The following is a 27476-nucleotide window of genomic DNA, read 5'->3' on the forward strand; positions in this document are numbered from 1 at the left end:
TAGTTTTTAAGTAACTGATCACCTTATTCCATTATCAAAAATCCTTCAAAAGGCTTTAGCTACATGGAATTTAATAAAAATGCCACAAGTATCCTATCACTTTAGACAGGTTTCATTCTGGGTCACTGCCCAAGTCAAAGACAGCACTTCTCCAATTTCTTTAAACCAATTGTCTATCTTAATTTGTAAGTCTCATATCAATAAACAGTCATCAATCTCCTGACACATTCAGTTTGAACATTCTTCCCTTCCTAGCATTCCTATAATCTAAAGAAATCCTCTAATTTTATTACTATGCAGGTATGTTACATCACTTCAAAGTTGATGCACTGTCAAGATACTAAGTCACACACTTTTAGTCATAGGGTCATTGATATTGTTACCCTAGTCAGCTATTATTTGTTTCTTAATTTTGAGATATATATTTTAAAATGAGAAATAGATGCTTCAAAAAAAGTAACGTTGCCTTTCCAGAAAGTAAAAACATCTTAGAAACTTCCTTAGCAAAATCAAATGTGTTCAGCTAGCTTTTTTAAAAAAATCCACACTCAACTTACATGATCAGGAATGATGAAGTAAATATGCCAGGTCTGTTCTGCAAGAAACAAGCTTCATTGATATTCACTGTGCAAAAAATGAGGAGCTAGCTGTAACAAAATCCTCATGTAGTGTTTGATTTGCAACATTTCCAAATGGTGGAATCATACTGTTTTGCTGCTAGAATACTACAATGAGCAACTGATGAATTTTACAAAATTATTAATGAAATTAATAGTGTTTGTAGTTCAAATTTTGTGGCAGGTTTCTCAAATACCACCTGCTTTTCTCCTTTACTATTGGAAAGCCATTCACATCATTTGTCACTTAACTCTTATTCCAGCAGTACCATAGACACAGTGTAAACACAAAGTGCACTGCAGATGCTGTGGTGAAATCAAGACATACAAAAAAGCTGGACGAACTCAGCAGGTCGGGCAGCATCCGTTGAAAGGAGCAGTCAATGTTTCGGGTGGAGACCCTTCGTCAGGACTAAAGGAGGACGGGGCAGGGGCCCTATAAAGAAGGTGGGAGGGGGAGGGTGGAAAACCAATCAGAGGAAAGATCAAGGGGTGGAGGAGGGGAAGCAGGGAGGGGATAGGCAGGTGAAGAGGGAAACTATGGGTAGTAGAAGAAGGCAGAGTCATGAGAGCTGATAGGCAGCTAGAAGAGGAGACAGAGTGAAGGTGGGATGGGGAGAGGGAGGGAATTACCGGAAGTTGGAGAATTTGATGTTCATACCAAGGGGCTGGAGACTACCCAGACGGTAGATGAGATGTTGTTCCTCCAACCGAAGTTTGGCCTCATCATGGCAGTAGAGGAGGCCATGTATGGACATATCCGAATGGGAATGAGAGGGAGAGTTGAAGTGAGTGGCAACTGGGAGATCCTGTCTGTTGTGGCGGACGGAGAGTAGGTGCTCGACGAAGCGGTCCCCCAATCTGCGTCGGGTCTCACCGATGTAGAGGAGGCTGCACTGGGAGTGCCGGATGCAATAGATTATCCCAACAGACTCACAAGTGAAGTGTTGCCTCACCTGGAAGGACTGTTTGGGGCCCTGAATGGTGGTGAGAGATGAGGTGTAGGGACAGGTGTAGCACTTATGCTTGCAGGGATAAGTACCAGGTGGGAGATCTATGGGGAGGGATGTGTGGACCAGGCAGTCGCGGAGGGAATGATCCTTGCAAAAAGCAGAGAGGGGTAGAGAAGGAAAGATGTCCTTAGTGGTGAGGTCCTGTTGAAGGTGGCAGAAGTTGTGGAGGATAATATGCTGGATCCGGAGGCTGGTGGGGTGATAGGTGAGGACAAGGGAGACACGGTCCCTGTTGTGGTGACGGGAGGATGGGGTGAGGGCTGAAGTATGGGAAATGAAGGAGATGCAGGAAAGGGCATCATTGATGATGACAGAAGGGAAACCACGATTCTTAAAAGAAAGAGGACATTTGGGATGTCCTGGAATGGGAAGCCTCATCCTTGGAGCAGATGCGGCAGAGATAGAGCAACTGGGAAAAGGGAATAGAATTTTTGCATTTGGCAGGGTGGGAAGAGGTATAATCAAGGTAGTTATGGGGTTTATAGAAGATGTCAGTGGATAGTCTATCTCCAGAGTTGGAGACCGAGAGATCGAGAAAGGGGAGAGAAGTGTCCGAGATGGACCAAGTGAATTTGAGGGCTGGGTGAAAGTTAGCGGCAAAGTCAATGAAATTGACGAGTTCAACATGGGTGCAGGAAGCAGCACCAATGTAGTCGTCAATGTATCAAAGGAAAAGTTGGGGAGCAGTAACTTTCACCCAGTTCTTAGTTGCCTTTTTGGATAAGTCAAGATTTGCCCATTCCTTGCAAAATTGTCAAGCTGTCAGGTTAGATGGGGAGTGGTGGTGGACAGCAGTTTTGAGGTCTTGCCAGAGATGTTCGATCAGGTTAAAATCAGGATTCTGGGCCACTCAAAGACATCCATTTTCTTCATTTAAAGCCACTCTGCAGTTGCTTTAGCAGTCTGCTTCGGATTGTTGTCCTGCTGACGATGAACTTCCTTCTCAGTTTCAGCTTTCTGGGGAAAGCTAGTAAGTTTTTAATCCAGGATCTGTCTGTATTTAGCAGCATTCATCTTCCTGGTCGGCAGCATCAATCCTGACCAGATTTCCAGGGCCTGCTGTGAAAAACATCCCCAGAGCATGATGCTCTCTCTACCATAATTTTCAGTAGGGATGATGTTACTTGGCTGATGTGCAGTATTAGATTTATGCCACTTGGTGTTCAGGCCAAAAAGTTCCACCTTAGTCTCATCCAACCACAAGACCTTCTTCCAACCTTTTACAAAATCATCTACGTGATGCTTTGGAGAGTATACATGGACGGCGATATGCTTTTTTAAAAAAAGTGGTAAACATGGCATAAATCTAACATTATCCCTACTGTAAAGTATGGTGGAGATAGCATCTTTCTATAGGGATGCTTTTCAGCAGCAGGGACTGGAAATCTGGTCAAGATTAATGGGAAGATGAAGGCTGTTAAATACAGACAGATCCTGGATAAAAACCTGCTAGTCTCTCTCAGAAAACTCAGACTGAGGAGGAAGTTCATCTTTCAGCAGAATAACAACTGAAAGCACACTGCCAGAGTAACCATGGAGTGGCTTCAAATGAAGAAAATGGATGTCCTTGAGTGGACCAGTCAGAATCCTGGTCTTAACCCAAATGAACATTTCTTGCAAGACCTCAAGACTGCTGTCCACCGCCACTACCCAACTAACTTGGCATAGTTTGAGAAATTTTGCAAGGAAGAATAGGCAAATCTTGCTCCATCACATTGTGCAAAGCTGATAGAGACTTATTCAAAAATACTACTGGTTGTAAGAGCTGCAAGAGGTGGTTCAAGTACTGAGCAAAGGGGGATGAATTGAATTGACTTCTTACATCCTTCACTTACATGAAGAGTAAAAATCTTTATGTTACGTCTCCATCTAAATGTGCAATCATAGTAATTTATAATAAATAGAACAGTCAATGCAATATAGAGTACACTCAAGTCAGTGTGAGTTTATCAGTCTGATGGCCTGGTGGAAGAATGAATTTTTTTTATATAAAGGCACTGTCAGAGACTGATTGTGTGTCCAAAGATCAAAGCTAGTTTGTACATAAGGTGACTGACAGGACATGGTAAAGTAATTCTGGTAGGTTAATGAGCGGAGGTATAGATCAGCCTTACTGCTTGGGGAAAGTGACTGTTTTTGAGTCTGGTGGTCCTGGCATGTTCGATCTGTAGCCTTCCCCCTAATGGGAGTGCATGAACAAGGCACGTAGGATCCTTCATGTTACTGGCCCCTTTCTGTATACATGTCCTTGATGGTGGGTGGACGAGTGCTGGTGATGGGTTGGGCAGTTTTGACTCCACATTACATCACTGTTTCTCAGAAAATTTGTTTCAATATTCAATTCCTCTGCCTGTCCAAAGCTTTTAGTTAGAAAAAGATTCATATTCACTGCTTCCCTCATTGGAAATGCTTGAGGCTGAAAGTTCAGAATGATCTAGATACCATTGCTTTCTCTAGCTTAACAATTTCCTACACATGAACAACAGCAGCATAAAAATACAGGACACAGTGGATTTAGTGGATATACTTCCAAACAAAAAATGTTTAGCTTTGTTTATAAATACAAGCTCACCCAAGATCTGGAGATAATGGTGTAAACATCTCACAAAATCAATTATACAACATAGAAATAGGCCTTTCGGCCAAGCTTGACCATTCCAATGTCGAATACAGTGCCTAGGTATGTCATGTATGACATCCCGGTAGCACACAGGATTCTACGAGGGGTGACTAATAAGTTCGTGGTCTAAGGTAGAAGGGGTCAATTTTAGAAAACCTAGCACATTTATTTTTCAACATAGCCCCTCCTACACTTACACACTTAGTCCAGCGGTTGTGGAGCATACAGATCTTGGATCTCCAGAAAGTGTCCACAGCAGGGGTGATTGATAAGTTTGTGACCTAAGGTAGAAGTAGATGAATTATACAGCCCTCATTACATGCACATGCAGCTCAACTCTGGGTGATTATGCAGAAAGTTTGAAGTTTATAACTCATCGGGGTGACTGATAAGTTCATGGCCCAGGGTAGAAGGAGATGAGTTACAGGTTTCCCCTGCTATTCGAAGGCAGAACATTCCTATGAAATGGTTCGTAAGCTGGAATATCGTAAAGTGAAGAAGCAATTACCAGTTAATTATATGGGATAAATTTGTGAATGTTTCGCAGACCAAAAAATAACCTACCAAATCATGCCAAATAACACAAAACCTGAAATAACAGTAACATATAGTAAAAGCAGGAATGATCTGATAAATACACAGCCTATATAATGTAGGAATACTTTTCTGCAATTATTGCAGCACTGTCCACCGCAGCGAAAATCTCACGCAAGCACTCTCGGCAAAAACACATGGCACAAGCGCTCCCGGCAGAAACACTCCTTCCAGTAACCTTTAAGCTATGAAGCTACCATCACAGCCTATATAAAGTAGAAATAATGTACGTCCAGTGTAGGTATCACTTACAGGAATCGGGAAGACAGTGAGCACACTGATGATGGTGTGTTAGGCTGAGTCGTCGGAGGCTGGGTTGGTGGGAGGTAGAGGAGACTGGGGTGTCATCTCATCGTCGTCTGTTTCCACCAGGACAGGCAGATCACCTTCTTCAATGTCTGTCTGCCTCAATGTCAAAGGTCGACTTTCATCGTCTGCTGTGGCTGATGTGGGAAGCTTGAAAAATGACAGTATGCTTGACTGCTTAGCCTCGCGCATTTTTCTATCATACACTTCTTTGTAAGCACTCAAACCATCCTGCAAATATGCCCTAAACTTACATACCCTTTCAAAATTAAAGTCATACCTTTCTGCAATCATTGCAGCGTTGTCAATCGCAGCGAAAATCTCACACACTTGCTTCAAGTTCAGTTCCTGGATGACTTCACTTTCGGCCTGTTCACTACTACGTTCGGTTTCAATTGTCATCCTTTCCTCTTCATCTCTCAGTTCTTGGTCATGGGATGCCAAAACCTCTTCAACATCATCTTCATCAACTTCCACAAACCCTTGGCCAAACTTACTATATCCTTACTTTGCAAACACGAGGAAATCTGCAGATGCTGGAAATTCAAACAACACACACAAAATGCTGGTGGAACACAGCAGGCCAGGCAGCATCTATAGGGAGAAGCGCTGACGATGTTTCGGGCCGAGACCCTTCGTCAGGACTAACCGAAAGGAAAGATAGTAAGAGATTTGAAAGCAGTGGGGGGAGGGGGAAATGCGAAATGATAGGAGAAGACCAGAGGGGGTGGGATGAAGCCAAGAGCTGGAAAGGTGATTGGCAAAACTGATACAGAGCTGGAGAAGGGAAAGGATCATGGGATGGGAGGCCTCAGGAGAAAGAAAGGTGGGGGGGGAAGCACCAGAGTGAGATGGAGAACAGGCAAACAACTAGATATGTCAGGGATGGGGTAAGAAGGGGAGGAGGGGCATTAACAGAAGTTAGAGAAGTCAATGTTCATGCCACCAGGTTGGAGGCTACCCAGCCAGTATATAAAGGTGTTGTTCCTCCAACCTGAGTTTGGATTCATTTTGACAGTAGAGGAGGCCATGGATAGACATATCAGAATGGGAATGGGACGTGGAATTAAAATGTGTGGCCACTGGAAGATCCTGCTTTTTCTGGCGGACCAAGTGTAGGTGTTCAGCGAAACAGTCTCCCAGTCTGCGTCGGGTCTCACCAATATATAAAAGGCCACACCGGGAGCACTGGACACAGTACCCCACACCAGCCGACTCACAGGTGAAGTGTCGCCTCACCTGGAAGGACTATCTGGGGCCCTGAATGGTGGTGAGGGAGGAAGTGTAAGGGCAGGTGTAGCACTTGTTCCGTTTACAAGGATAAGTGCCAGGAGGGAGATCGGTGGGAAGGGATAGGGGGGACGAGTGGACAAGGGAGACGCATAGGGAGCGATCCCTGTGAAAAACGTAAAGGGGGGGGGGGGAGGGAAAAATGTGTTTGGTAGTGGGATCCTGTTAGAGGTGACGGAAGTTACGGAGAATTATACGTTGGATGTGCGGGAATGGGAGAGATGCGTTTGAGAGTTGAAAAGCCTCACCCTGAGAGCAGATGCGGCGGAGACGGAGGAATTGTGAGAAGCGAATAGCCTTTTTGCAAGAGACAGGGTGGGAAGAGGAATAGTCCAGGTAGCTGTGAGAGTCTGAGGCTTTTCATTCCAGGACGAAGGAGATGTCTTCCTTTTTTAAACAAAGGGGCTTCCCTTCGTCCACCATCAACTCTGCTCTCAAACGCATCTCTCCCATTTCCCGCACATCTGCCCTCACCCCATCCACCCGCCAGCCCACTCAGGATAGGGTTCCCCTTGTCCTTACCTACCACCCCACCAGCCTCCAGGTCCAACGTATAATTCTCCGTAACTTCCGTCACCTCCAACGGGATCCCACTACCAAACACATTTTTCCCTCCCCCCACTTTCTGCTTTTCACAGGGATCGCTCCCTACGCGACTCCCTTGTCCACTCGTCCACCCCATCCCTTCCCACCGATCTCCCTCCTGGCACTTATCCTTGTAAACGGAACAAGTGCTACACCTGCTCTTACACTTCCTCCCTCACCACCATTCTGGACCCCAGACAGTCCTTCCAGGTGAGGAGACACTTCACCTGTGAGTCAGCTGGTGTGGTATACTGCATCCAGTGCTCCCGGTGTGGCCTTTTATATATTGGTGAGACTTGACGCAGACTGGGAGACCATTTCGCTGAACACCTATGCTCGGTCTGCCAGAAAAAGCAGGATCTCCCAGTGGCCACACATTTTAATTCCATGTCCCATTCCCATTCTGATATGTCTTTTCATGGCCTCCTCTATTGTCAAAATGAATCCAAACTCAGGTTGGAGGAACAACACCTTATATACCGGCTGGGTAGCCTCCAACCTGATGGCATGAACATTGACTTCTCTAACTTCCGTTTATGCCCCTCCTCCCCTTCTTACCCCATCCCTGACGTATTTAGTTGTTTGCCTGTTCTCCATCTCCCTCTGGTGCTCCCCCCCTCCTTTCTTTCTCCTGAGGCCTCCCGTCCCATGATCCTTTCCCTTCTCCAGCTTGGTATCACTTTCGCCAATCACCTTTCCAGCTCTTAGCTTCATCCCACCCCCTCCGGTCTTCTCCTATCATTTCGCATTTCCCCCTCCCCCCACTACTTTCAAATCTCTTACTATCTTTCCTTTCGGTTAGTCCTGACAAAGGGTCTTGGCCCGAAACGTCGACAGCGCTTCTCCCTATAGATGCTGCCTGGCCTGCTGTGTTCCACCAGCATTTTGTGTGTTTTGTTTGGATATCCTTACTTTGTTCACCATGATCAAAACGCTTAATTATGTCTAGATTATGTGCTCTTTTAGGCTTTTCTGATACCTTAGAACTCATCTTGCTAACAGATGCACAAAATAAATCGACATAAAACACAGATGCTCACAGGCACGTGTTTAAGCAATGCCAGCTAGAATGCAGTTCTGGGGGAGGAGCTTGGCTGCTCGGTGCGCACGCTGCCTTTTTCATAACAGTGAGAACACCTTCTGTTAGCGAAAACAGGTAACTAATGTAGGTCTTCCATAACAGCGAATGTTCGAAAAACAGGGGACATCTGTATTAACTTCAAACTTTCTGCATAATCACTCAAAGAGTTGAACTGCATGTGCATGTAATGAGAGCTGTATAGCTCATCTCTTGCTATCAATCACCCCTGCTGTGGACACTTTCTGGAGGTCCAAGATCCGTTGGCTCCACGACTGTTGGATTAAGTATGTAAATGTAGGAGGGGACAATGTTGAAAAATAAATGTGCTAGGTTTTCTAAAATTGACTCCTTCTATCTTAGGCCACAAACTTATCAATCACCCCTCGTATATAGAAAAACAATGCTGGGTTTAGTTTCAACGTCAGAATACTGTGGCGTATTTAGTCATTCAATTCTACAGCAATCAGCTATGTGGCTCAATGCGCCTACACCAGGGGTCGGCAACCCCCTGCTCCGGAGCCGCATGCGGCTCTTTCATCTCTGTGCTGCGGCTCCCTATGGCTTTGGAAGATAAATGATGAGTATTTAATTAAAATGTATTTTATGTTAGTTTATTAGTTTTTGAAATGTAATTCTAAATTTGAAGATTATGGTGATCTTGTACAATCTAAATAAAACGTGTTTTTTGTCGCTATTAATATACGTCACCACTGCCAAAGCCTGACACCCGCCAATGTGTGATTTCTTTAATTTTTCGATCCAAGGTAGGCTAACTATGGAGAATTCTAAAAAAGAAAAGTGACTGAAGAAAACAGAACGTTTAATGATACGTGGGCAGATTAATTTGCTTTCACTACTGACGAGACTGGTTAACGGTATGCTTAATATGCAATGAGAAACTAGCAAACAACAAAAAGTCAAAAGTCGCAAGACATTTCCAGAATAAACACGCAGCCTTTGCTCAAAAATATCTGGATGGAGATGAGAGAAAAAAAGCCGTTTCGGAACTGTTGCAGAAGGTTGATCTGAGCAAAAATCATTTCAAGAAGTGGATGATGTCTGGAAAATCAATGACATATGCTAGATTTGTTGCCACTCAGGAAATAGTCAGGCACGGGAAGCAGTTTACAGATGGTGAATATATAAAAGAATCTTTCATTAAGATTTCAGAACATCTATTCACAGATTTTAAATACAAGAGTGAAATTGTGCAGAAAATCAGGGATATGCCCCTCTCTGCAAAGACTGTCAAAGACAGAACCATAAAAATGGCAGAAGACATCACAAGACAGTAAATTAAAGACATCAATTCAACTGTGGCCTACTCGATTGCCTGTGACGAGTCTAAAGACAAAGGTGATATTGAACAAATAGCGCTGTTCTGCCAGTATGTAAACTTTGCTGGGCCACAGGAAGAAATGATTGAGTTGATACCTCTAAAAGGCCAAACACGGGGGGGAGGACATCTGTGAGGCTGTCTTGAACTGTTTAAGAGCCAAAGTAATAAAGACCACCCACCTGGTGTCAGTAGGTACTGATGTGGCACCAAGTATGACAGGAGCGCACAAGGAATTTGTGGCTTTACTGCAGAAGTCGCAGGACAGAAAGCTGGTGACTTCTCACTGCATCTTGCATCAAGAGGCACTGTGCGCTCAAACATTTCTTCCAGAATGCACAGAAGTAATGGATGTTGTCATTCAGATTGTCAATAAAATAATGGCAAAAAGTTTAAATCACCGTCAATTCTGTTTGTTACTGGACGAGCTGGAAAGCGCATATTCTGATCTCCTGCTGCACAACAAACTCCGGTGGCTGTCAAGGGGGGGGGGGTGCTGAAACGCTTTGTCGCGTGTCTGGAAGAAGTGAAAACTTTCCTGGGAAGCAAAGGTCTCACCTTTCCTGAGCTGGAACAGCCAGAGTGCCTGTAAAAACTATACTTCATGGTAGACATGACAGCGCACCTGAACACGCTGAACACAGCTCTTCAGGGGAAAGGACGCACAGCCCTGCACATGTTGGAGGATGTTTTGGCATTCGAGCGCAAGTTGACAGTGCTTGCCAGAGATTTACAGAAAGGCACATTGTCTCACTTCCCCAATTTGAGAGTGTTCAAACAAGCTCACGACATGATAAATTCGGAGTATTTACATTCTGCAATCATCGCAATGCAAACATCGTTTGGGAAACGCTTCTGTGAGTTCAGAGAGGTAAAAAACACATTATCCTCCCTGGTCACTCCCCGAAGCATTGATCCATCCCTACTGAATTGGCAGGTGTGAGTCAACCTGATCTTGAGATGGAACTGGCCGACATCGCCGACAAAGACATATGGGTGTCCAAGTTTAGACGCTTGACAGCAGACCTTGAAGATGTTGCCCGTCAGAAGGCCGTTCTTGCTCAGAATCACAAATGATATTGAAAACCTCCCCAAACCGCACAAACTTGTATTTGAAACATGGAATGCTATCCCCGACATTTATGTAAACATTAAAAAGTATGCGCTTGGAGTCCTGTCCATCTTTGGATCCACATATGTATGTGAGCAGGTCTTCTCCAACATGAACTTTATTAAAAACAAACATCGCACACGCCTCACAGATGACAGCTTGCGATCCTGTGTAAAGATGAAGGTGACGTCATACAGCCCTGATGTGCAGACGCTGTGCGCTGAGGTCCAGGAGCAGAAATCCCATTAACCAAGTATGATAAATATTTGAATTGCCTATTATTTTACGTATATTCATATTTTTTCATTGTTCAGTGAAATAGTCCTTTTATTTTTCAGGTTGACAGCTGGCTGACGTTATTTTTGGTTTGCTGCTGGTGGACAATTTAAGTTCGGCGTTTTTCATAAATACAAGAAGGACTCAAATAGACATTGAATATTTTACTTTAAAGTAATCTTCAACCCAACCTCTTTTTTTCGGAGTTCAAAATGTTTTTGTTGCATGCAGAAATGTAATTTTGTTTTCTCTGCAGGAGTTCATCGATTTCATAAATGCAACACATTATAGTTTTGTTTATACATAGCATAAAGGCAAAAAAAAAACGTTGTATGCAGTGTTATTTCATTTTAAATGTCAAACGAGTTTTGTGGCTCCCAGTGTTTTCTTTTCTGTGGGAAACGGGTCCAAATGGCTCTTTTAGTGGTAAAGGTTGCCAACCCCTGGCCTACACCAATCTGTGAGCACCCTTCATGTTAATGCCATCTCCCAGCAATTCAAATTCTTATCTAGACACTCTGCAAATACTGACACTGGCCTTGCTTCAACCACTCTCTGGGTGAAAGGCCTCCTGATATACTCTCCAAATCTCTTTCTCCTTTGCCAAATCTGTGGCCACTAGTGTTATCTATAGAGCAAAGTTTCCCATGATCCATGCTACCCTACCCTTCGATAAGCCACTCATATTCCTATTGATGTACAGTGGGCAGCATCACAGCCTGGTACAAAGACTACAGTGCGCAGGATCACAAGAGGCTTAGCCAGTTCCATCACAGGCACAAACAGAGGACATCTTCAAGCAGCCGTGCATCAAGAAGTTTATATACATCACAAAGGATCCTCACCACTTGGGACATGTGCTCTCATTACTGTCATAGGGGAGGTGGTACAGGAGCCTGATAACCCACATTCAGTGATTTAGGAACTCCCTGTTCCCTTTCACCATCAGATTTCTGGATAGTCCATGAATCTATGCACACTGCCTCTCTTTTGGCACTAATCTGTAATTTAGAAAATTTTGACTGCACTGTATAGCTGCCACAAAACAAATTTCATGTTATACAAGACCATGATAAACCTCATTCTATTTTACACACAATTATTGGAAGAGAGGTATCTTCCCCAGCACCTGCTCCCAAAACCAAATTCCTCCACCCCAAACAACAACCTAATGAATGTTCTCTACACTCTCCAGCACCATCACATCCTCTATATAACATGGTGAGCACGTTACTCCAGCATACTGCTTTCAAGTAGCAGTACGATGTCCAATTTCACGACATACGTCTATGATATTAAACCTGAATCTGATTGCGTATGCCTGTATTCAATGACCTGAATGACAGCATCCCAAGTTCCTTCTTACATTAGCTATAGGTGTTGCTATCTTCAAGGATGCATGGACTCTTACTTCATGGCTCCTCCATGTATGCCTAAGACTTGAGGCTAGGACATGCACTATTAGTACAGTACTTCCAAAAATGCACAACCAGAATTTGGTCTGAATTAAATCTCTCCTCCAATTTAATCCCATTTCACTCACGCAACACTATCCCTGCAACCTAAAACTGCCTTCCACATTATCAACTCTTTCAATCACGTTACACATGAACGTAATAATCATGTCTCCTGTATCCAAATCATTTCTGTATCTGACAAACAGCAAGCTCCCCAGCGCTAATCAATGTGATAAACCACTTGTCAACGTGCATTCACTCACAAGAAAACCCTTTAAAGTATCACACTGGTCTATTGTTAAGCCAAGTTTGATGTGAATGCATTTTTACACTAAAATATATTTCTTTTTTTACAACCTCGTATTATCTGTTTAGGGAGCTAAGTTTGCTAATGATAAAGAGATTGAAGAATTAACTTAAGACAGTCCATTAAAGTTCTCTAAATGGCCACCATGGTAGCGTAGTGGTCAGCGTAATATTTCAGGGTGTTCCAGAGTTCAATGTTCAATTCTGGCATCATCGTAAGTTTGTATGTTCACACCGTGAACTGCAAGAGTTTCCTCCTGGCACCCTGGTTTCCTCCCAGTCCAAAGATCCACCAATTAGCAGGTTAATTGTAAACTGTCCTGTGATTGGACTATTGTTAAATAGGCAGGTTTCTGGGCAGTGCGGCTTGTTGGGCCGTAAGGGTCTGTTCCATGCTGTATCTCTAAATAAGTTACAAACAGTAGCACACTTAGGCCTTAACATCACAGTATACTCTCGGCACATATTATTTAAGAGTATGTTCAACAAAGAAACTGAAGAGGCTATTGTTTGTTCAGCAGCACTTGAACATTGATGAAATCAATTTCAAAAATTAGGACACTTAGGGAATGGAGTAATGTTTCTTCGGTGAGGCAACATTCTCAGTAAATTTAGTCTGATTAGTAAAAAGCAAACCTTCTTGCTGGTTTTAACACTTATAATGCATCTAGAACAAACAAGAACCAAGCTTTAGATATTGTTACTTTCTCTGACCAGAGTTTATTGCCAGTATGAAGTTTCAGCAGAACAGGAGAAACCAAGCTCTAAGGTGGGGGTTCCCAACTTTTTTTTTTAAAGACATTGGCTCCTACCATTAAAATCGATCAGTCTGTAGACCCCAGGTTGGGAACCCCTGCTCTAAAGGGGGAGCAACATGCCACCTGATTCAAACCAGGAGAATGAACACACAATGAACTAGACCCTTTCTATATTTGAAGAGTTACTTTGTCATTATTGAAAATGCTGTGATCAAATTCCAGTTTGAAACATCTGTCAATTCCAGAGGGACAATAAAAGCAATAATCAAGCCCTGTGGCTTTGCCATACTAGCACTGGTGTCACACATCAGCCATAGCACATAATGCGCAAAAGCACTGTAATTTAAAAGGTACTAAATGGTTATTTAGGTTTTGGCCTACGAATCCAATTCAAGTAACATCCTAATACTTATAACTTCACTTTACCTTGCAGCAGTCCTGTGCATACCCAACATAAATGAGAGCCAATATAAAAACCAAGTCATACCAAGTCAACTTCAACTAATAACACTCGCATTCATATACCACTTCAGCCAGTATTGCTTCAGAAGGATTGTGCTGTTGTGTAGGCACATTCTTTACAGATGATCTGCTCTGGCCAAAGCAAACAGATGACCAGAAAACTGCTCTTACCAACACACAGCATCACTTTACCAGCCGAACTCCAAGAATGGGCAAAACACTGTTGAACATCTTAGCCGAAGTGTGGCACCAACAACATAACTCAAGGCTGCACAAGTTATACTTAGATTATGAATTTAACTACATCATTAGTCAACTTCCACCATCTTCCAACTCAGTTGATACAATGCCAGCGAAGAAGCCAAGCTACCACTCTCCTGAATAACAAAATTCTGTTGTGGTTTCCATGAATTGTTCAGCAACCATGGCAAGCCAGGACACCAGATTAAAATAAGAATGCAATCATGATAGAATACAAACAGATGAGGTTGACTGTTTCAAAAAGCAACAAAGCTTCAATAAAATAAACATACTTACAGTGAAAGAAGAGTAATGTTTGCAGTTATAATTCCAAAGTGTGGTATTGTAGTTAGCTCATTGTGAGTAATTTTCCTGAAAGCCATAAAAGTAAAGTCAGAAATGGATAATGAATTTAAGAAATAGTTAATTCTAACAAATAAAATGCAACTTACACTTCCTGTAGGCTGTGAAGGTGGTTAAACAAACTGCCATTGATAGAAGTTATTCGATTGTGACTCAAGTCCCTGGAAAATATATTGCATATTAATGTAGAATTCCATTTCAGAACATACAATTTATAATGTAATAACTGATAAAGCCCACACTTCAGTTCTCATGTTGTGGGTCATGGGGAAATTAGGGATAAATTTCAACTAAACTAGCAACAACCATTGTTTAACTGTACAAAAATGGGCTCCCCTACAAAATATTGAGCAAAATATTCTTACTGGCATAATTTTGGGATAACAAGCTTATCCTTCAACCTATTGCACGATTCTGAGCTAGCAGAAATGCAACTTGGAACGGTTTGGTTTGGGCACAGGGCTGCTCAGCCAGCTTTCTATTCTCCTTAGTAATGATCTATACAACATGGTGATCCGATGCCCTGACCTAGTCTGCTACTGTACTCCATTATAAGTGCTCAAGATAAAAATTCCATCAGCTATGATATTCTTTAGGGTAAAACATAGTCACTAAGTAGATTCACCTGGTGAATAGATATTTGATAACAGTTGCGGATGTCAGAAAATTCATATTGCTGCACGTATATAGCATCCTTTTTCAAAACACAGTTGGTCCTCAAGCTACATCGGTACAAATGACACACTTCTCCAAACACGCAAGTTATAGTTTAGGCCAATAAAGGACAAGATGTAAAATACTGTCACAATTAATTGTTCTGATACAGTCCTAAACAAGAAAGTGTTATGTTTTAAATAATTCCAAAGCTCTAGAATTATTCTTGAAAGACCTGGAAAATCTCTGTGCACAACAAATTTCTTAAGTGTCTGAATGTGCTAAACGGAACCAGAAAGATTTAACTTAATTAATTTCCCCATATCAGAGAGCAAAGAAACAAAGACTAAAAATTTTACTTGAATCTTTAGGAAAGAATTGGATTTCTGATTCAAGGTAATATTACACAAGCATAAATTACCATTGATAATAGCCATTGATAAGGATTTACAGGGTAAAAAAGAAAAGAGACCCACCAGACAGCTCCAGGCATGAGCAGAAATGTTATTGCTACAAAAAAATGTACGGAGTTGGCAAAAAAACTCTAAACTACAAAATCCTCCAATTAACAAGAGTGCTGCAAGATCATCACGCTGTAGCCAGACACAAGTTCAAACTCTGCCCCATCTGCAGTCCATCAGCAAATGACAAGTTGCACCAGCTCCATACTACTGAGGTTTACAAAATGTCAAAAAATAATTCAATGTTAACAGTACAAGATAGCCAACAGATTTCAAAGATCAGAAACATGCTCAACCTCAGAATGTTGGCATACAAGGTTAAGCAGCTGACAGCCTATAACACTGATCAAAGATGTACTCAAACTATACTCTTTTCTCAAAGATCAATCTTTTACCACTTTGTACTAGATTTTAGAAAGTGCAGGCATAGAAGTCTCGAAGCAACATTGGTACAAGTCTCTACTAGAAGAACAGCTTGTTTTAGTGAAGGATTATTTTCAGCTAAGGAATTTCCTACATATAGCAACTTGCCCTTGAAGAAGTGCTGTGTCCCAGTTCACATATAAATTTTTTAAACATAAAAAATCCAAACTCAAGACAGTCACCATTTATGGAATTAGGTTTCAGGTACAGCTATTTGAACCAAAGCAACTAAACTAAGTTATGTCTCACCTTTTTGCTTGAACTTTTGGCTAAACTCCTATTACATTCTTTATTCCCATGCTTTAGAACTGCTGTTAATATTAAAATGGAAAAGGGTGGGGAAAAAAAATCACATTTACTAAACAATTAAAACTCACTGATATGAAGTGGTTCAATCTGCATTGTGGTAAATGAATAAGACAATTTGATCAAGGCAGATTTTATATCTGGCCTATTGGTTGCACCAGAGTGGTAGTGGATGCCAAACAATCACTGAAGCCAGAGACAGAAAGAACAGAATTGGAAATGGAGAAACAAGTCAACAGTTCTTGCTTCACTCTGTCCCCATCATTAAGTATACTTATGAACGAATGCTTACATATGGAGCATCGATCTTCATTGCTAGAGGAACTGAATTTAAGACAAGGTTGTGCTACAACGGCAAATGGTACTCGAGAAGCTGCACCTGGAGAACTGCATGCAGTTTCGGTCTCCCTACTTGAGGTAAGAAATACTGGCTTTGGAGACACTGCAGAGCTTGTTTCTGGAACTGATGGAGTTAGCCTATGAGAAGAGATTCCATCTCCTAGGGCTATGCCCACTGGAATTAAGAATAAGAGTGCATCATATAAAAACAAAATTCTGAAATGAATAGACGAGATACAGGCAGAAAAGTTGTTTCCACTGACATGTGAGACTGAATTTGGGGGAACAGATTTAGAGATGGAGATGAGGAGAAGCTTTTTTCCCAGACAGCGGTAAATCTGGAATTCTCTGCCCAGCAGAGCAGTAGAGGGTACCTCATTAAACATGTTCAAGGCATAGATTTTTTTGCATGGCAGGGAAATTAAGGGTCATGAGGAAAAGGAAAGTAGCTGGAGGAGAATACCCAGCCACATCAGTCATCATCTCATTGAGCAGTGGAAAAAGCTCAATGGGCCAGATGACCAACTCCTGCTCCTAATTGTTGTGTTATGAACTTTGGGTAAAGATAAACCAACTCCTTTGCAATGTCTTCATCTTCAAAATCAAGAGAAAGGTAAACCAGCAGATTACACATATAGTTACTTTTTTTTAAGTGAAATACAGCAAATGTCATTCATTTCTGATAGTATAGATTCAAACTATTTGCAGACACTAGTCATTCCCCGCATATCAGATCAGCAAGTTATTTTTACGATCTTGGTCTTTCCTGGTTTGGGTGTTGTCAAGGCAAGGTGCCACATTTAATTGTTGTGATTCTAAAGATAGAACATTTTAAAAAAGCTGCAATCACACCTCCAATTGGCAATCTTCAAGTACAGGAGAACTCAGCTGAAGCATTCTAAAACTAAACCCAATACCCCGTTTGGTAGTTCACGTCCCATCAATTTTAAAATGTTTACTCCTTATTTTAAAGGTAAATATACCGTACAATACATGTTTCTATGCACTCAAATACACCAGTTACTATCAAAACAAGGTTTAGGAGCCTCCAGACTCACACCAGCAGGTTCAGGAACAGTTTTGACCCCTCAACCATTTGGTTCTTAAACTAGCAGGGATAACGTCACTCAACCCATCACTGAACTGCTCACACAACCTACAGACTCATTTTCAAAGACGTCTCATGTCCTTGATATTTATTTCTTATTTAATTATTTCTTTTGTATTTGCACAGCATAGTCTTTTGCACACTGAGCTGTGCAGCCTTTCATTAATTCTATCAGAGTTACTGGATTTATTAAGTACACCCACTAGAAAATGAATCTCACATTTGTATACAAACTAGAGAAAATCTGCAGATGCTGGAAATCCATGCAACATACACAAATTGCTAGGGGAACTCAGCAGGCCAGGCAATATTCATGGAAAAAAGTATAGTCAATGTTTCGGACAGGGTCTCTGCCCGAAACATCAACTGTACTTTTTTCCATAGATGCTGCCTGGCCTGCTGAGTTCCTCCAGCATTCTGCATGTTTTGCAGATGTTTGCATATGTACTTTGATAACAAATTCACTTTGAACATCTACAATCTTGAAAAACACAAGTACTTTAGTTAAAATTGATCCAGTATCTGCCTTCATGTTTTCACATTCCTCCTATCATTTTGATAAAGCCATGTTCATTCTTGAAAGGCTTTAACATGCTTTTTTAAAAATTATAATACTTCTCAAATTTATCATAATGGCTGCTTCATTCTCTAACCTACAGACTGGGAATATTACCAGATAGGAGTAACACTATTGAGTACACAACTAGAGTAGTTGTATATAGCTTACTATACTTGAGTAAACAAGATATTCAAAAGTACATTTGGATTAAATATTTAAGGACTTAAGGGTGACTTTGGTCATGTATTTTAGGAACATAACCATTTGGAGTTTATAAAAACCTTAAAAATATATACACCATTTAATCATGTAAAGCAGAGCACATCATTCCATGAAACTTTGTTAGCATTGGTTTGTTCATCTTGCAACGTGATTTGATTACTTCATATCCAATAAAGCTTCAGATTAATCACCATACTCAAAAAGAAAATTAAAACTTTTGCTCCAAAGACAAAGGCACTGACATGGTTCAATATTAGAAACTAATGCCACTCACACACTCCTACAGTATTAACCTAACATACAATTATAAATCAATGTTTCATTCCAGTTCTGCAGCAAGCTGACGAGGCTCGATTGGATCTGGTAAGGGACCCCATACCTGATGAATATCTAGCAACCTCTACTGAGATGTGAGCATCTAATAAGAACATGATCGTGCTTAACCAAGTTTTACTTGTGGCCGACCAACTCATCAAAAACATGCTCAGAAGAGGCAAGTTATCTTAACCATGAAACTGAACAAGGAGAGAAAAGATAATTACTAAGAAAATAGAAATCTTTCTGCCAATCTGAAACAATTACAAACTAAGGAGATGGAATTACAGAAATCACAGGATGCAAGCATGGATAACTGATTTTATGATAACATGCACTTAGCCTAGGTGTCTGACTGCAGTTACAAGAGGTGGTCCCTCCACTGTCAAACTTAAAATGAACATAAAGCTATACATTACCAAAGTTCCAACGTTATTCTGTGTATAAAAACTAAATGTACAATCTGTACCTCCAAATGAAGAGCTAATTCATCTTGGCACATGTTAATTCTCTATCAAAATTAAGTATAAAAATGAGCACTACAAGTAAGCTACCTTCAGAAACAGTGAACCTAGCACTCAAATCAAACTTTCAGTAAAAACATACTGCAGGTGCCTGATGCACTAAAGAAAACTGTATAAACTATTAGATAAGTAGCCATGCTAAGATTCCAACCTCAATTAGAAAAGGCACTCTTTAATCATGGCATTCCTGTGCACTCTTTCCAAAAATCAGTCCCTTTCCCCCCAAGGTGTTAACAAAAAAAGTGAGAAAATGGCCCCAAATCATGAAGGATAAAACAGCTGGTGCTTGTACAAAATTAATAGCTTCACACTTGCTGAGACATTTTCTTCATAAGAAACAAAGGTAGTCGGGATACAGCAATCTGTTGCACCTGGGCTCCATACTGGCAAGCAAAAGCAGTGAAGAGCTAATTTAATACATTCAGGAAAATAAAAATGTAAAGGTCAGACTGCTATTGTCAAGAACTGTTTCTGAATTGCAGAAAGTTTCATCTCACAGTAGACACGTCTATTTAAAGCTAGAATTTAAATCAATGCCATAGCATGGGGTAGATCACCTAGCAGCAAAGTATGCTTTGGGGCTGGGGGGGGAAAATCACAAAGCTTTAACTACCTTATGACATCAATACTGAATGACTCAAGTAAGCCTACTACTGAAAAAGCTCTCAGTCTGGATTGTACAGAAACACAGCTGCACAGAACAGCTCACTGCCATGTGTTTTTCGGACTTGCAAAATAATAAGATTTTCCTCCCTTTCAATCTTAATCATTAACCTTTTTTTTAAAAAAAAAGGATCCTTGCTTATGCCAAACTTCTTTCCCAGTCACTTGCTGTTGCAGCCAGGAAAGAATGGCATTTACAAAAGGGTTTAATATTAACCCATGGAATTACTTGCTTATTAGTATAGAACTCGATTCTACAAACCAAATTAATACACTGCAAATATGTTAAAGACTATTAACTAAAGGCTTTATCAACCCAAGGTTGTCCAAATCCTCCCCAAAGTTCTCAACTCTTAACAGTATACAGTGTCATGCAAAAGTTTGAGCACCCCTGGTCAAAATTTCTGTCACTGTGAATAATTGAGTAGAAGATGAACTGATCTCCAAAGGTCATACAGTTAAAGATGAAACACCCTTTTCAACATTTTAAGCAAGATTAGTGTTTTATTTTTGATTTGTACAATTTTAGAGTGAAAAAAAGGAAAGGAGCACCACGTAGAAGTCTGGGCACCCCAAGAGATTTGAGCTCTCAGATAACTTACCAAGGTCTCAGACCATAATTTGCTTGTTAGGGCTATGGCTTGTTCATAGTCATCATTAGGAAAGGCCAGGTGATGCAAATTTCAAAGATTTATAAATACCCTGACTTCTCAAACCGTATCCCAACAATCAGCAGCCATGGACTCCTCTAAGCAGCTGCCTAGCACTCTGAAAATTAAAATAAATGATGCCCATAAAGCAGAAGGCTATAAGAGGATAGCAAAGCGTTTTCAGGTAGCCGTTTCTTCAGTTCATAATGTAATTAAGGAATGGCAGTTAACAGGAACAGTGGAGATCAAGTTGAGGGTCTGGAAGACCAAGAAAACTTTCCGAGAGAACTGCTCGTAAGATTGCTAGAAAGGCAAATCAAACCCTCCCCCCCCCCCCTTCCCCCTTAACTGCAAAAGACCTTCAGGAAGATTTAGCAGACTCTGTAGTGGTGGTGCACTGTTCTACTGTGCAGCGACACTTGCACAAATATGACCTTCATGGAAGAGTCATCAGAAGAAAACCTTTCCTTCATCCTCACCACAAAATTCAGCGTCAGTAATTTGCAAAAGAGCATCTAAACAAGCCTGATACATTTTGGAAACAAGTCCTGTGGATTGATGAAGTTGAAATAGAACTTTTTGGCTGCAATGAGCAAAGTATATTTGGAGAAAAAAATGGTGCAGAATTTCATGAAAAGGACACCTCTCCAACTCTTAAGCACATGGGTGGATCGATCATGCTTTGGGCTTGTGTTGCAGCAAGTGGCACGGGGAATATTTCACTGGTAGAGGGAAGAATGAATTCAATTAAATACCAGCAAATTCTGGAAGCAAACATCACACTGTCTGTAAAAGAGCTGAAGATGAAAAGAGGATGGCTTCTACAACAGGATAATGATCCTAAACACACCTCAAAGTCCACAATGGACTACCTCAAGAGGCACAAGCTGAAGGTTTTGCCATGGCCCTCACAGTCCCTCAACCTAAAAATCTTCGAAAATCTGTGGATAGACCTCAAAAGAGCAGTGCATGCAAGACAGCCCAAGAATCTCACAGAACTAGAAGCCTTTTGCAAGGAAGAATAGGCGAAAATCCCCCAAATAAGAATTGAAAGACTCTTAACTGGCTGCAGAAAGTGTTTACAAGCTGTGATACTTGCCAAAGGGGGTGTACTGACCATGCAGGGTGCCCAAACTTTTGCTTTGGGCCCTCTTCCTTTTTTGTTATTTTCAAACAGTAAAAGATGTAAATATAAAAATAATCTTGCTTAAAATATTAAAGAACTGTGTCATCTTTAACTTTATGCCTTTTGGAAATCAGGTAATCTTTTACTCGCTTAGCTATTCACAGTAACAGAAATTTTGACCAGGGGTGCCCAAACTTTTGCATGCCACTGTACAGATTATTTACTGTTAACGGGTGCCTCAATCTAATCTTGGAAAGCAGTGAAGGGTTGAACATCTCACGTTTACAGGTATACTATTGATTAGATTGTATCAATCAATCCCTCATAACCAGAGGTATCACCTGCAAACATCTGCAACTGAGAAACTATACTTCCAAGTGTAAATACAAAAATGAAAAATAATTTCACCTTGGAAATTTGCTTTACAATACAATTACATTTTTTGCCTTATTTTACCATAGGAACTTCTACCGTTTTAAATTTTTCTTCAAGCAGGCTCTAGGAAAGCCTTTTAAATTCAAAAAGGCAGACTTTTACATGATCATTTCATATGCTTCCTATTGTTTATAAAAAATCTATTCAGCTTCTAAGCACATTCACTGTAATGTGGGTTAATAAATAAACCACTAGAAACAAAAGGAATGGGACAATGCTACTTTACTGTGTTTCATTTCATTACTTACACAGCTACTGAATTTTAGAAAACTTCAAAGCAGATTCATATTATACAAAATTTGCCAAAATCAAGTCTGTAACAGGCAACAGTCCAAGGAACACCTTGCACACATAACCACCCTATATAGATGGTAATTTTTTTCATGTGCATAAACTTTCTCAATAGATCATTGCTAACTTACCAACTAAGGCTCCAGTAAAATATAAAATAACCTTTCATTTGGTCTTTTACATCATAATTATGCCTTTCATTGTAACATACAGCTCTGATTAAAAATTCTCTTCAGTTTTGTAGTTATATTTCAATTGCCAAGCACTGAAGTATTTAAAGCAATTATGATTGACCACAGCTTCAAAGAACAAATAAACAAGTTGCACAGTAATCCACCGACAGCAAAGAGTGAATTCAATTCACAAATAATTACTCAAATGCCGAGCAAGTTTTAGTCCCAAAATAACTAAGGCAAACTGCATTTTTGGCTCAAATTTAATTTATCTCTACTTCAGCTAATATTTTTGTTCTTTAATTCCACCACTAGCTCCTCATTAATCCTGAAGGTTCTACAGCTGCCAGCAACTATCTGATACCAATAAACAAGACTAAATAATAGGTTTCTGTAAGTAGTTTAACAACCCATTCCCACAAAGAGATCCTGCCCTCCACAATTTATTTATTTTTTTTAAAAAAAACAGTTGATAATACCAATAAGGAAACAGAATACTTGTGCCTCTTCCTTAAAGTAGACTGAGGTAATTGTGGACCGACTGTTGATATCAACTTGCCAAATGACTTGGACCTTTTCGAATGTGCAACAGTTCAAGCAAAACCAGCAGCATGCACTATACCCTCCCGCTGCAGCCCAAAAACAGAAACCAGAGTCAGTCTGGCAATACCCGACAGGAAATTAAACTACAATTACTGCTTTATTGATTGTAGTGCAAGTATAGGCTTAAATTGAACCAGAATGACATAAATGCGCAACAAAAGTAACACCAAAGGAAGTTAACACTCTTTCCTATACAAACACAGAAAACCTCTATTTTTAAATCTTTGATAAAAATGTTGTATTTTCCCCTCACTTGTCAACAATCTACTCTGTCTACCTCTCACTGAAAATGGCCTGGAATTACTCAGCCACTTCTTTCCCTTGCACATTGCTCAGTATCTATTAAATTGCTATGTAACAACCTGTTAAAAAAAATCACTGCCACTAAAATACAGACATTCAGAGTTTGAGAGCTACGAAGAACATTCAAACTTTCCTATTCTAGTTATATAGTTTTTTTTATACACACATTAATCATAAAAGGAGGAATAGTAGCAGCTTCAAACATTCCACTTAAAGCTTTGCAATTTTTCCTGTCTTGACATGTAACCTTAAAATGCTTCCCTTTCTGATCATGTATTTGTCATCTGCTGACTCTAATGCAAATTGTGCCACTACTGAAACACCTTTGCAAGCAACCTCAATGAAATGCAAACTGGCATGTTAAAACAATATGCTATCCATAGATGCAAACGTTAAACTTGGAACAAAATGTTACCAAAAAATCTGAATTTAAAAGCAGTTTCCAATATATTTGAAATTAAATTTATTTTAGACAATTGTGGTGGCAATCAAACTGTGCCTTTGTAGTGAGTACCTTAAATTCCAATACCATGAAGTGTTTTACAATGAGTGAACCTTGTAAATCAGAAACTATAATAGTAATATAATTTTAAAACATCTAGAAAGCACAAGGTTGGTATTGTAGTTGGCTCAAATAGACACAAGTCGGACAGGGGGAGGTATTAAGAGTGAAATTGGCTCCCAATGTTCTTGCAAGCAAATAAAAACACAGATGCAATTAAAATTCTCTATGAAGCATAACAAAGCAAGCAGCAGACACCAGCATTGCTAACCCACTGGTAATAATTCTAAGCGATGTGAATGGATTCAACAAGAGAAAATTCATGATATTAAGTCAAAGATTATGAATTGCTAGAACCAAAACAGGAAATAGATGCAAGGCTTTGTGAAACTTAGTACACAGATAACACTGGGATGCATTATGAATGCCATGGCTGATTAATGCATGGTCAATAATAAAGAATGGTTGACTGGCAAGGTCTTTAGTACCAAGATGCATGTTCAGACTAAACTGAAAAGAAAAAAGTAGCCTAGGATAGTTCAAAAATAGATTTATAAATTTACAAGACAACCTGATGTCACTCTGGAAATAATGATGAATAAAGGAATTATTTTGAATAGGTGTCTCAATCTGTGCATACAACTCTTTGAGTGGCAGAAAATTGAAGGCTGACAAACTAACAGTTTAGGTGCTTTTAAGAGTGATCTTCTAAAAGCCATTTAACTTGACTAGGTAGGACCTTGCCAAATGCAAGTTGGCTGCTGTGCTTCTCTATAAAAATACAGTAACCATTATTAAAAATTAAGTGGCTATGAGATACACTGGGATGTCCCGAAGCACTAAATGCAGGACTTTGTTTAGTTGTTAAATCAAAAGGGATTAAAACTTCTACCTTCAATTCTAGAATCACTTCAAATAATGGATGATTTGGAACTGCTGACTAAATTGACCAAAATTTTGCTGGATGACTTTACAACTACAGTGTTAATTACACCTGGACAATGTGTGGTTTATATTGAACTGTTCCCCAATGCCAAAGCAACACACTGTTTTCCTCAGGGACTTTAGGTTGTAACAGTGAGGCATTTATAAATGTAAAAAGAAGAAGGTTTGGTGTAAACAGAAGAGACACTGAGTGTTTTCTTTTAAGCAATTGGCAAATTCTCCAAAGGGTGATCACAGTTATGTGCCCCAAATGGGCTACTAGAAGTTGTTTATACAACTGGAACCTATCCACAGCTGCTCTTCTCTGAGAGGCTTCTCTATTAATAAGAACATATGGAGGCAAATCAAATAGAGACAGCAAAAAAAAATCAAATATTTAAAGTCATTCCAGCTGTTATATTGACTTTGCATTAATATATTGTGCAAAAAATTTATACCATTTCAAACATTTACTGATTTTACTGACATTATGAAAATGGAATCCCAACCAAAATCTTCCATCCATAAATGTTGAAAAATCTATTTCATACTTGGAACATGTGAATATTTTAAAGCAACTTATTAAAAAACAGTTTTGTTCATTTGAAAGGGGAAATTACTTTTCATAATTTAAATGAGGTATCTTACTAAACTAACTCAATATTGCATTTTTGCTATAATTGTAGAGAAATGATACAGAATAAAATCTCTTTCTAAAGTTAATATACTAAAACTTAATACAAAGCAACTTAAAGTTGACTTTTTTAATTAACCAGAAATCTTTCTACAAATAACATTAAAATCTACACAATTCGCTTATATCTCACATAGAGTTTGTTAGTAGAGAAAAGTTTCAAAGTCCATTAAAGAGCTATTCATCTTTCGTGAGCAGGGCAGCATTACTGCCAGATGAGCTAATTTGAAGGGAATTAGCCACAACTAATTGCAAGTCTTCCTGCTTTGTTCAACAGTTGGAGCCTTCTTTGCACATAGCCAATTGACGAAGAGCTGCCACAGCAGTACCAATCGCTAGACTGATGGCACTATTATTACGAGTCATTCCTTAATTTCTTCTCAGTTTGAATATCTCCTTACTACACCGACTTCCGATGGCGCTTGGCGCTTTGCTCTTTGAGACAGGTGATATACGTACTCTGAGAATATATTCACTTTGAACTTAGACTATTTCAACCAAAAGGCCACAAAACAACATAGTAAATTATTCCACAGCAGGAATCATTGCGTTTCTATTTCATTCTTTGTTTCCATCGGCACAACTAAATGAACTGAATTAAATGTAATAAAAAGTTTAAATCACGGAAAATTAAAATCAATTCTAATAAAAACATAGTTTAATAGATATCATCCAGAATATAAACAGTAAACCACAGAAAATCTGAAAACTGTCCCAGCTACAATCTATGTGCTTTACAGTGCGTATACTCGTATCAACTATCTTAACTTGACGTCCATCAGAAAATAGACGTTGGAAATCCAAAAGCGGAATCGCGCACCCAAGACACCACACATCAACTCCATCCCAAATTCTTGCCAATTTGAAAAGTTAATGTACGGTGCAAATGCGCATCTCCGAGGGAAACAGGGGAAGGTCTACCTTCGTGGTCAAGTTTCCAAAACTTTCACAAATGCAACAAGCACGGCTCGCTAGAACACGGATGCGCGCATTTCCCCCTCAATGCAAGACTCGAGTCCGGGTGGGGACAGGGAGTAGGGAGGGATTAGGGATACTCACAGTCGGACGGTGCGGCCGGGCAGTGCCTCGGGCACCCGGCTGAGCTTGTGGCGGCTGCAGGCGAGCAGCTCACCTAGGCACGAGCAGCGGGGCGGGCAGGCGCGAGGCGACTCCAAGGCAACCGCCGCCGGGATGGGCGCGCACAGCAGCGCCAGCGCCCCGCCGAGCAGCAGCAGCAGCAGCAGCGCCCGGCCCCGAGACATCCTTCGCTCCCCGCCTAAAACTCCGTATTCTCCTCAACGCTGCCAAACACTTCGCTCCTTTTCGGGAAGAAACGACGGTCAGTGAAGCCGTGGGAAAAGTTGCTGGAGATAAACTCTAGATAAATCCCAGCCCTCTATCGATCTTAGCGCAGGTACAAACACGACCACGTACGCCTGCAGTGAGAACAGTCCTCGACTCGACTCGGCTCCGGGTCCAGGTCCTCCCACTCCACCGCGTTCGCAACCCCACTCCCTCATTGGCTCCTATTCTTCACTACGTCATCAAAGAGCGGTGTCCCGCCTAGTGGATTCTGGTATTTGCAGTTTACCTCACTGAAGAACTTTCCCATGTTTTCATAGTACAGTATAAACTGATGAGACTACAGTCCCCAGCATGCTGCGCGCTCGAGTCCGTTTTGCAAAAGGTTGGTGTTATGACGGGTGCAATCAAGTTGAATATATATTTTGTGGTTGCCTCACCCCTAATATTGGTCAATTGTAGTTGTCCTGCAATGTATTCATTA

At 40.6% G+C, this 27476-nt stretch overlaps 1 protein-coding gene across 1 annotated transcript in view; it reads right to left on the bottom strand.

Annotated features, from left to right (window-relative positions):
- The window catches only part of lrig3 (leucine-rich repeats and immunoglobulin-like domains 3), a 78877-nt gene extending 51711 nt beyond the window's left edge, over nucleotides 1–27166 (bottom strand). Inside the window, exons 1-3 of the mRNA XM_059977512.1 lie at nucleotides 26750–27166; nucleotides 14505–14576; nucleotides 14350–14424 (exon numbers count right to left, since the gene is read on the bottom strand). Coding sequence (XP_059833495.1) covers nucleotides 14350–14424; nucleotides 14505–14576; nucleotides 26750–26952 — 350 coding nt within the window. The 5' untranslated portion in view covers nucleotides 26953–27166. The remainder of the gene's footprint in view (nucleotides 1–14349; nucleotides 14425–14504; nucleotides 14577–26749) is intronic.
- Nucleotides 27167–27476: the final 310 nt, after the last annotated feature.

The sequence above is a fragment of the Hypanus sabinus genome, chromosome 8 (assembly GCF_030144855.1).
Source record: "Hypanus sabinus isolate sHypSab1 chromosome 8, sHypSab1.hap1, whole genome shotgun sequence".
In the NCBI taxonomy this organism is placed as follows: domain Eukaryota; kingdom Metazoa; phylum Chordata; class Chondrichthyes; order Myliobatiformes; family Dasyatidae; genus Hypanus; species Hypanus sabinus.